This window comes from Lotus japonicus, chromosome 1 (genome assembly GCF_012489685.1).
Source record: "Lotus japonicus ecotype B-129 chromosome 1, LjGifu_v1.2".
Taxonomy (NCBI): domain Eukaryota; kingdom Viridiplantae; phylum Streptophyta; class Magnoliopsida; order Fabales; family Fabaceae; genus Lotus; species Lotus japonicus.
Genome location: NC_080041.1, coordinates 15275371 through 15287337, shown reverse-complemented (window position 1 = coordinate 15287337; position 11967 = coordinate 15275371). Strand labels below are relative to the sequence as shown.

Here is an 11967-nt window from a genome sequence, read left to right as displayed (position 1 = left end):
AACACTAATGGAGGACCGAATCACAAGAATCCGAAATTTCCTTTTGAGGGCTCAAAGAAGTCACGTGACTGCAGGATCTAAAAATATTATCAAAAGAAAAACGCAAAATGGCCTATACAGGTCTCGAACCTGTGACCTTCGCGTTATTAGCACGACGCTCTAACCAGCTGAGCTAATAGGCCAGACGTTAAAATAGTGGAATAATAAGTATTTAAATAAATTGTATTGCATATATTGATACGGAATGAATAGTTATGGGTAATTAAATTTGGCGGAACGTACATCTTTTTGCTTGGGGTTGGAGGTCAACATGATTATCAACCTTTATGTGCGATTTTAGTCTCATCTTTTTTAAGTGTTACAACTTACAAGTCCTTCAAATACCCTCATTTAATATTATATCATTTACCTACTGTCTCCAATTTTCACTTATCACAACTCTTAGGTAGCGTTTGGTAGACAGGTGGGAAGGGAACGGAACAGGACACATGGGTTCCGTTTTGTGTTTGTCGTGTTTTTAAGATGGAACGGAACGGGACAAAAGGCTCCAAGAACGGGACACTTTGGTTCCCTGGAAAAGGGTGGAACGGAAGGGAACGGAACGAAACACTCTCTTAAAACTTTTGCAAGTTAAAAAATACCCCTAATTTATATTTGAAATTTTATGTATCTAAACAGTTTAAAATCACTTATAAAATTGAAAGCACTTATTATATTTGTAGACAAAGTTAAATAAAAATCTACTTTTTCAAAAAAATCACTTAACATAAAATCAATTATTTTTTTCAAAAGTAAAATCACTTTTTGTATGCAATGATAAACGAGTCAATTAGAGTGCGTTTGATTCAACTTATTTTGGAAAAATCACTTTTTAATCAAAAAATCACTTTTAAAATTAAAAAATCACTTTTTTAATCAAAAAACCTTTAAAATCAAAATAATCAATTTTTTAATCAAATATCACTTTTTGAGTTTGTTTCAGCTGAAGCTGAAAACAAATTATTTGAAACAGTTATTTTAGCTTATCATGAAAACATATAATGATAGATGAGAGGAGATAAAGAAAGTGATTTTAATTAGAGTAATCAAACACGAATCAACTTAATTAAAATAAAATCAATTATTTTTTCAAAAGTAAAATCATTTTTTGTAAGCAATGATAAACGAGCCAATTAGAATGCATTTAATTCAACTTATTTTGGAAAAAATCACTTCTGTTTGTTTCAGCTGAAGCTGAAAACAAATTATTTAAAACAGTTACTTTAGCTTATAATGAAAATCTATGATGATAGATGAGGGAAGATAAAAAAAAGGTGATTTTAATTAGAGTAGTCGAACACGAATCAACTTATGCTTTTCTCAAAATCTCTTAAAAAAATTATAGTTAAAAATCAATATTTTTAATCTAAATAAACGCACTTAAAATAGCTTAAATAGATAATTAAGTTTCTGCTTTTTTCAATAGCATACTGAAACAACTTAAATAATATATAAGTGATTATTTTAAAGAAATAAGTGATTATTTCATGAATTAAGCAATAACAAACGGTTTCTATGCAAAATGTTCAATTGAGTTCAATTTGTTTTCTCAATCAAATATTAAACATGCAGGGTTATATATGTAATTAAAATCATGGTTCTGTTATATTGACTTGAAGTTACCAAACACAACACATAGAACATTATTGTCCTGTTCCATCCTGTTCTGTCCCGTTCCGTTCTGTTATGTCATATTCTGTCCCATCACCAAACGCTACCTTATTATGCATTTAACCAATAATTACATTTTTCTCTTCTTGATATAACTCACCTTTAAATATGGATATTTAAATCAAAATATTTATCAAATAATGAGTTTTTAATACCCGTATGTAACCTTAAACAACTTATACTTTAGAATGGAGGGAGTAATAGTTAGGAAAAGCTCTCCCCAGATTAATGACCCTAGGATTCAAACCCCTAGCCCTTTAAATTCTAATAAAATGTGAGACATCCTGAATAATTCAGTAGAATGGACGAGGCTGATAATTTATTAGCTCTAAAAAGAAGAAAAAATTGAAAATAGGAAAACCAATATTAACTACAACTAGTGGATAACAAGTACAAGCTTATATTATTATCATATACAAATTGTGCTTTTCCTTTTTGTTTGTCCTCCTCCAATTTTTCTACATAACTGTATATAGTGTAAGGATCTATGCCTTCATTACATGAGATAACTTTCTTGGTGGGGCAACCATAGTTCTAGCATAGGCAGCTGGTAAGGAAAGTAATTTCTTGGTTTTGCTCACATAAGCCCTCTTAGTGAAATTGTTGTAATCATTAGCTTCAATCTCATCCAATATCTGGCGATACAAAAGCAAAGACGCCAATACCTGCAACAGCCACAACACCATTTTGGTGTTCACAAGTGAGAGTTAAATCATGGATAAAAAGAATAGAGGGCCCTGCATAGAAGTTATCCTAATATTATATTTGATTTCATGTTTAAACTTTGCCTAATAATTTTTCCCTCAGAAAGTGCATGTGCTCGGTTCAGCGTGGTCAGAATTGAATATGGATATAATTGATTTACAAGTGAGTTGGAAGTGGAGTGATTTATGTTCGGATGTGTTTATGGGAAAAGTGATTTCTATAGGGTAACATTGTGAATTCCAGTTATAAAATCTCACTATTGATTATGCCCACTACAAAAGTTACACTCTCAGTCTCTCTAGCTTCTCCGAGAATTCATATTGCCAAAACCAATTCTCTATGTCAGTTGCCAAACCTGTATATAGCCACCTAAAAGTAATTCTAGTCAAAGAGAATTTGATTTTAAGACTCCAAATATGGAACCAAACTCACTAAGTTTAGCTTCTCTCAAAATCACTTCTCCCTCAATAAGAAAATCTACCGAGTAACTTGTTTTGCATGTTCTACAACTACCTTAATCTTTCTAGGAAGACATGTATTCTTACTTTAAAACATGAGGGTAACCCTTTAGAATCAATGCCATACATGCACTATCAACATTTAAACTCATCTTTGACATTCAAAATTACACTGTCATCATATTGGCAAGTTAAGTATAGTGAAAAATGATTGCATTTCTTACCGGCCATCTGCTAGCTTTATTAAGCTCCATCACTCCCTTTTCTGCCTCATCAAAAAACATTCTTGCCCTTTTAATTTGGCTCTTCATGAAGTTCCTCCACTTGTCGGTCACCTTGCCGGCAAATATGTCATCTTCCGAAAGCCCTGCCTGAGCCAACTCATCTTGTGGTAGATACACTCTTCCTCTGCTGGCACTGTTGAAAATCGAACATGTAATAAGAAAGGTGGAGTCATAATGAAATGCAGGGTCATTCTTGAAATCATCAACAGAGAAAAAACCAACATTGTGCTTATGATCCTGATCTTAGAGCGAAGCAAAATCCAGTACTTTTTTCATAACAATTTCTGATATGACTTGAAATATCAGTAATTCTGGAACTTACTCCTCTCCAACATCTCTAAGGATGTTGGTTAGTTGATTTGCAATTCCTAGGGCCAAGGCAGCGTTGTACACACTCTCCGTTGAGGTCTGTGAATCCGGTGAAATGCCCATGATCGGAACACTCATTAAACCAACTGTGCCAGCAACATAGTAACAATAGAGATATAGTTCATCAAAGTTCTTGTATCTTGACTTCCTAAGATCCGTTCTCATTCCTTCTATCATATCTTTAAATGGCTGCACGGAAACCAATAAAAGATAAGGAAAATAACTCCTCCAACATTGAAGTCGCACATATCAAATTCACAAGCATGTTATAAGTAACCAAAAATAATTGAAGGTTTCACAAAATCATGATACAGGTTGGTTGACAAGAAATTAATCAAAAATACAGGCAGTGAATTTTTCAAATAAATTCAAAAAACATTTGACCAGAAGTTAAGGGCGTTTTCATCACTCTCTGGCTCTACTTAATAAGTATATGGCTCATTAAAAGGATCTCAGGCATATTACATGCACAGAGTGCAACCCATTCTAAAATTTTCCCCAATGGCTTGAATTGAACTTTATTATGGAATTCAAATTAAGAGTGAAACAGTTTATATCATGAGGAGTAAAGAAGTCTGATTTGGACAAAAGCATAGAGAAAAGTTTGGACTCCATAGACTGCAGATTTTTTGGTTACTCTCTATAAAGGTATTCATAGCAAGGTAAAATGTGGATCTGATCAGTGCACTAATGAAAGAATTAGGAGCAAGTAGAGGTCGTTCTCATCAAAGGCTACATAATATATATTATATCATAGAGAATTCTTAAAAAAAATGACAATTATGTGCCTGCCAATCTCATTCGGTCACAAAATCGATCAATACCTGGATGTCAACAGGAAATTTGGTAACTGTATCTGATACAGCAGCATCAAGCATATCAAATGGACGACCTTGGAAAAGTTCTTCCAATCTTGATTCCCACCTATCCAAAGCAGTTGGTGTAATATGTGACGCATTAGGGCCATCAACAAGTTCATCTGTTCTCCTACACCACACTGAAAAGGCAGTGGAATTTGACTGATCAGGGAAAATGAAATTACTTGATACAAGAGCAGTCTTGCACAATAAGCTTACAAAACCTACTTAGTACATGACAATATATAGCATGTTTTGATAAGCATAATTTTTCTAAGAATCAATTCTGACACCCAAAAGCTACTCAAAGAAGCTTCTCTCCAGAATTAAGTTTGACTTTATAATCAATTGTAGAAGGATCTTCAAACATGCTAATAGAGCATAACCAGATTCTCCTTGACTTATAAACCCATAAGGATTACTACAGCTTAGGAAATGCCTTCTTAACTTAATTTCTGGATTAGAGTCCAACTATAGTTAAAATTTTACAGTGGATTCCATTTGCAGTCTAGTTATGCCTAAAATTCTGATAATCATGAAAACTAATATTATTTTTATAAAATAAAAAGAAATAACTTAGAGACAGAGAAAGAGATCCTGATAAGAGCATGATCACTCACCATAAATTGCCCAGATAGCTCTTCGCCTTTCCGGAGTCATCAAGAGAGTTCCTGAAAGACAAAACCCCGTGTCAGTTAGACTTAAGCCATGCTACAAACCCAAATAGAATCTAAAGTTAACATCCTCACTTGAGGGAAAGATAAGAGAAAGCTAACCCAGGTAAAATGTTTTAGCATATTCTGCACAAATTTCTCCGCAACGGTCATAAGCTTCACTCAACAAGCTCAAATTCCCAGGCAGAAAAACATTCTGTTTCACCCCATGATCGCCGGCGGAGAGCTTCCTCTTAATCAAAGAAGCCTGCTTCAGCACCACATCATAGACCTTCTGTTCTGACGAAACAGCCACTTCTGCTGCAGCCGGGTTCGCCAGCACATTCGATATCATAGGGAAGCTACTAGCACTCTCTAAACCAGACTGACCAACACATGCATACTTCACACCAGTACTCAAAGAGCAAAACCTCCATCTCTTCTTCCTATCCTTCTTTGCTCTAATTGACCTAAAATCCCGCGACATGAACTTCGAAGAATCAAAGAGCCTCACATCTCGAATAGAATCAAGTAACCTAGTGGAATTGGATACTTGTAAGTTAGGGAAGGAGGCAACCCAAAATAATGTCACAGACATGGCTAAACTCTGTGGTTTCAGCAACCTTCTTGTTCAGCTTAACCTGTTTCCTTCTTCACTTCCTATTCCTCAAATATCAATCCTTCAAATTCAAACAGCCACTAAGCTTTCTTCAATCAAAAGAAACCCAGTTGAAAACAAAAGCAAAGGCTTTAATCCAAACAATTCCAGCAAGCTATCTGTGATTAAACCAAAACAAGCATCATCATATTGAGTACATCAGACCCATCATATCCAAACTAAAAAAGATAACATTTTGATTAGATAAACCAAGAACTCACATAATGGGCATTTCAAATATCAATAATAATCAAGAAAAAGAAAGAGTTCTAGTGGTCACAGAGGAAGTATGAAGCAACAGGTTGTTGTGTTTGGTATTTTGCTCCTATGAGTTTTTCATCAATTCCAGCACCAAATTAGCTTAGAAACGTGAAGTTCCCAAAGCTACACGAAAACTGAACCTGAATAGCATTTATGTAAGTAATAAGAAAGAAACAAGAAGCACCAACCTTGTTGTTGTGTTGGTTTGAGTCATTGACCCACTCACATGACATGAGGCATCAACATCATGGAGCAAAAACTAACAACGGCCATTAAAGAAAGAGCAAATTTTCCTTCCTTTCACAACTTCACTATGTGATTGTGACCCACCAAGCTCTCCACTCTTCCAGAGACCCAGGTTGTAATAATTCTTTATATTGTCTCTTTTTTAACAAAGATTGAAACCTTTTGTATGAGAAAGTGCCTATTTTATATTCTATCAAAGCTTTCTACATCTGTAATGGGATTTGATAACCACTGTCTAATTGTCTGGTTCTGTGTTCACCACGAAGCTTGTCCTCAAGTTTGGAGCATGTTGCTGCTTTATGTCATCCTCCACTTTGTTCCCCCATCCACTTGGAATGGGTCGGGTTTGCCCAAACCGGTAGCTTGCTACTCTTATTGCGGTTTTGTTTTGTTTTGTGTTTTTACTTTTTAGTAATTTAAAAAGGTCAAAATAAAATTTTGTACAATTTATTTTTAAACGTGGATAAATATATTGAACAACTAAAAGGTGATAGAGGTAGGTACATATGACTCAATTAAAGAAGCACAGTCTAGGGGTACTTCCTCAATCCCCATAGAATTTGAATACCTTGAGGAGTTCTTGGTCAAGTGATCAGCCGTAGAATTACCTGATCGGTGAACTAAGATAACAGAAAATTATTAAATGAAGAAATCAAAAGTCTACAATCCTTAAGAATAGAAATAAAATAAGATGCTCCTTCCAAAGACTTTTGTCAAGCTTCGTAGAGTTGCAAGCAGTCAGTTTCCGCCCAAATATTCAAGAAAAACAAATTAAGAGCCAAAACAAGCAACCATCAAAAAGCCAAAACCTCCGAGGGAAGAGGCTTCGGCGGGATACGATGTCCCTGCTGCCATGACTTCGCCATTGTTGTTTCTAGCCACAAAACCCAACCCAACAACTTTTAAAGGTATAAATACACATCAAAGTTTATCTTTACCACCCTAGGACCTGGTCTCTTCTAACGTACAGGTGACTCGGAGAGGCATTCAAAGAGCACAACCGATAGATGATGTCTTCGACTACAGGAACTTGTCCTTGAAATAGCAACATGTTTCGTGCTTCCCACACGACATACATAAATGTAAGGCATGCACCAACAACGTTTGGATCCCCCAACTCAAGAAAACTATGCAACATGCTCATCACTGTGCTGTAGAAACTCACCAGCGCACAATCAAAAAACGCATACCACCACCAAGAGACAATTGAACACATAAACAAAGCATGGCTAATAGTTTCTGGATGCTCATTATAGAAAGGACAAAGCTCCTCAACGTCCACCCCTTGAACCCGAAGATCTTGCCAGACCGGAAGAATACCCATCGTCGCACGCCACGCCACCTCCTTGCATCGTGGGAGAGCTTCTAAAGGCCACAACTCCTTGTAGTAATTTTAACCACTACGATATGTACATATTATGTATCCATACATGCGCATAATCTTAGTAAATAACATTACATTCCCTCAACTTTTAGGATAAAAAAAGTTTGATACACTGACGGTGTAAAGCTTTTTTACACCGTCAACGCGTCAACCAATTAGATTTTTTAAATGTCAGAAAGATTGATTTTTTATTTAATTAAATTTACTGAGAAAATCTTTGGAATCTGATTGGTTGACGGTGTAAAAAAGCTTCACACTATCAGTGCATCAAAATTAAACTCTTTTGGGATTTTGATTATTGAGTTAATATATTTGAAATCACATTGAACGATACTCAAATTTTCAGTCAAAAATGTTGTGGAACAAAATTTAATCAGTCAAAAATGTATACGTATGTGTATGTCATTTTTTGGCACATTGAAATTAAATGAGATATATATTATGTAATTAAAAGATTTATTGATTTTTTTTTACAAAGGAGGGCTAGCGCCCAAACAAAAATATATTTGTTAAGAACTTAATTAACATATAGGCTATGTTTGGCACGCCTTGCTGATAAGCTAGCTGAAAGTTGAAAAGCTACGTCATTGGAACAAAAGTGTTTGATAAAACTAGTTGTTGAACAAGCTGAAATTGTAAAATGACATAAAAAAACATACTTGCATAATGTTTTTTTATATTTAACATTACTTTATTTTCACATTAACACATATATGTTATTAATATTAAAATTATTATTGAATATTTTAATTTCACTCAAGTTATTTATCATCTTAAAAATATAATATTAATTTTTACTTATTTAATTTTATATATTTTTATTAAATTTAATAGAATAAAACAAATAATTTGTAATTTAAATTATTTGTTTTATTCCAAAGTAGTAATTATTTGTGTACGAGAACGGTGTGCATATGAGACAGCTGTGATAACTGATAAGCTAGTCAAATAAGTTATAAGCTAGCTGAAATGACATGGCAAACATAACCTATGTAATTAAAAGATTTATTGATTTTTTTTGTTACAAAGAAGGGCTAGCACCCAAACACAAATATATTTGTGAAGAACTTAATTAACATATAGTCATATACTAATATTGTAGACAGTATTACATAAATATAAAAGAAAAACCTCCCATTTTTTTATTAATTTTTCTCTTTTTATTTAGCTGTGATGTGGTAAAATGATAAATTGAAATTTTTTGACAGTAAAATAATTAATTGAACCCGGAAGAATAGTGTGAACCGGATACAGGACCCGGGAATGACGGCAGGCGCAGGCAGAAAGTGCGGCATGAAAAAGGGCAATCCAACGTGGACTCCGTCATCCAATCACCGGACGATAACCTTATCACATGCTACATAACGGTGCCAAGACGGTTGGGTGCGAACACACACGTGGCACATCCTCACTGGCCACATTCATCAATACTCAGATTTTAAGATCATGGGATATATTAATATATATAGGGGGGTTGGTCTATCCTTAAAGTGTGGGACCCACATCGTTGTCTCTTTTTGGGCCCAGTGGGTCTGTGTCGGTTTTTAATATATTTTTGGTATAGTCCTAATTATTTTGATAGTGGAAAGTATAAGATGAACATGAATAATGTTACTCACACACCTCTCTTTTGAGGTGCCTCTCTTTTGAGGTGTGTGAGGTGGAATGATGAGAGAGATAGGAAGAAAAGAAAAAGTAAGGGAGAGAAAGTATGAGATGTGATAGATGGTAAGAGGAGAGAGATAAAAACAAAAAGAGGTGGAAATGAAGTGTTTTAAAAATGAGGTGTGTATATATCATTACTCTTTTATGAATTAACAAAGGAATGAATATGAGTTTAGGAAAGTGGCCACACGTTAAGTGCACACTCATGTTTGACACGTATCTACTTTGCACCATGTGTGGATCTCATAGCATCCTAATTCCTAGTGTTATTTGACTATTTTAGGGAACAGGTTTGAGGCACTTTTTGTTGAGGGTCTAGATTCAACTCCCCTCACACGTGGCAAGTATGTTCATTGTTGCCAAACAGTGACTCAGCAATCACAATACAAAAATTGTTGGGGTACCTAAAATTGTTGATAATACTTGTTTTTATTACAATTACAATTTAATGGAAAACGTAATATATTTTTTGGTACATCGGAAAGATAAATTGCACCCGCCAGGAATTGATCCATGAATCTCCCCCTACCTAACCCATATGTCCCCCAGCTCCTACTACGAGCTATCATACGGGGACGAAAATGTAGTATATAGGGTGAGTGAGTAAATATAATGGAGATAAGTAAGTTATAAATAAATTAATAAATAAAGTATAGAAATTTCAACTTACTTATTTTGAATGTGATTTGGATAATGAGTTATTTAACTCAAACTTTCTCATGAGTCATTTAGACAACCCGATTTATGAGTTTCTACATACATGAATTTTTTTTTGGTTACACATACATGAATCTCACTCCTAGCTATATGAGTACTCAATCAAATAAAAAAGAGTGTTTGAAACACATCATTAGTGTTATTAACTTTTGTTATTACGATCCATTGCCTTCGGTTACAATCCATTGTTGTTAACTAATTAACGTGCTTTTGATTCAGATCTCATTACCCATTTGTTTAATGGAAAAGGTAGGTGTAGAGGGTTCAGAATGTAGATTACACATAAGATAGGTAACATTGCTAGTCATGGTTAAATAATTAGCCAAGATGTCGGAAACCTTATTTTGTATTGTATTGAGGTGAGAAAAGAAGGGGTCAAAACAGGTCCAAATCAGAATAAAAAACTGATGGGTGGGACGCATTTTTAATTCTAAATTGCTTTGTGCTTAATTATATTGTGAATTGATTGGTTATTTGCCATTGCTAAGGACCACTCTTAGAGAGATTGGTATTCCCTTTCATGGTAGGTATGATCAATCTCATCTTGATTAAATTTGGTATCTAATATTAGGTTGGGCGAATGTCTAAACACCAAGTATGCATAACATCCAAAAGAATTTATAAAAACATTTTAACTTTCTGAACATTCGAGCACAATGTCTTATGGTTTTTGGATTAGACGAGTTCTTACAACATAAAACCTGCCACAGATATACAGAGAAGGCGGAAAGGCATCAAAGTCTTGCTTGGGCGGGCGCGCTTAGCTGGACGAGATCGTTAGTTTAGGACGGTCTGACCTCCATGGGAAAGGTCGCTCACACTAATAACGGGCCTATGCTTATGTTTGTATCTTAGTATCGAGAATTGGGCCTTAAATGCAAGGACCAATTCTCCAATTTGCTTAGGATTTCAGATCCCCTCCCCCTCCCCCCTCCACTATAAAAGGGGAGGTCATTTATTGTACTCGACAACCTTTACTCATTCTATGACATTTGTACCTTTATTCTTGCTCTACTAGGGTTTTCTAGTATTTTTCCGCCTTAGTAAGTCCTAAGTTCTTAACAAATATCTATATTTTTTTTTTATTCATATCGCTTATTGAAGAGTTTTTCACTTTGCTCATAAAGAAATAACTTAATTAACAACACATGTTAAGTGCGTGCGAAGAGCTTTCTAGTTCCATATATAGTATATGTGTGTGTGGGAAAGAGATAAGAAGCTTTAATTGTGTAAAATTTGAAATTCAAAATAATCAATATTTAAAGGATGATCAAGGTAGCGTTTGGTGACGGAACGGAACAGGACATAACAGAACGGGATGGGACAGAACATGATGGAACATGACAATAATGTTCTGTGTGTTGTGTTTGGTAACTCCAAGTCATTAGAACAGAAGCATAATTTTAATTACATATATAACCCTGCATGTTTAATATTTGATCGAGGATAAACAAATTGAACATGCATAGAAATCATTTGTTATTGCTTATTTCATGAAATAATCACTTATTTCTTTAAAATAATCACTTATATATTATTTAAGTTGTTTCAGTGTGCTTTAAAAAAATACAAATTCGATTATTTCTTTAAGCTATTTTAAGTGCATTTGTTTAGATTAATTTTTAGATATTTTGAAAAAAGCATAAGTTGATTCGTGTTTGACTACTCTAATTAAAATCACTTTCTTTAATCTCCTCTTGTCTATCATAATAGATTTTTATGATAAGTTAAAAGTAATTTTTATAAATAACTTGTTTTCAGCTTTTAAAAAAGACGAAACAAACATAATATGATTTTTTGATTTAAAAAGTGATTTCGGATTAAAATAAGTGATTTTTATCAAAAAAATTGATTTTTGATTAAAATAAGTGATTTTTTTATGAAAAAAGTGATTTTTCTAAAATAAGTTGAATCAAACGAACTCTAATTGGCTCATTTGTCACTGCTTAAAAAAAGTGATTTTACATTTGACAAAAATAATTGATTTTATTTTAAGTGAT

The 11967-nt window shown here is 34.0% G+C and overlaps 1 protein-coding gene and 1 non-coding gene across 3 annotated transcripts; both read right to left on the bottom strand.

Moving 5' to 3' along the window:
- Nucleotides 1-108: 108 nt before the first annotated feature.
- TRNAI-AAU (transfer RNA isoleucine (anticodon AAU)) lies at nucleotides 109-182 on the bottom strand. The gene has a single exon. It is a non-coding gene; the product is annotated as a tRNA-Ile (tRNA).
- Nucleotides 183-2055: 1873 nt separating this feature from the next.
- LOC130733813 (phytoene synthase 2, chloroplastic) lies at nucleotides 2056-6348 on the bottom strand. 2 transcript variants are annotated; one of them, XM_057586088.1, is made up of 7 exons: nucleotides 6144-6348; nucleotides 5160-5813; nucleotides 5004-5054; nucleotides 4351-4523; nucleotides 3480-3715; nucleotides 3098-3290; nucleotides 2056-2375 (listed from the first exon to the last, which is right to left on the bottom strand). In XM_057586088.1, the coding sequence occupies exons 2-7, from the start codon at nucleotides 5632-5634 to the stop codon at nucleotides 2196-2198; spliced, it is 1308 nt and encodes a 435-aa protein (XP_057442071.1). In that variant the 5' UTR covers nucleotides 5635-5813; nucleotides 6144-6348; the 3' UTR covers nucleotides 2056-2195. The 2 variants fall into 2 exon arrangements, with proteins under 2 accessions (XP_057442071.1, XP_057442070.1); XM_057586087.1 differs by lacking the exon at nucleotides 6144-6348 and adding an exon at nucleotides 5916-6094.
- Between the last annotated feature and the right edge of the window lie 5619 nt (nucleotides 6349-11967).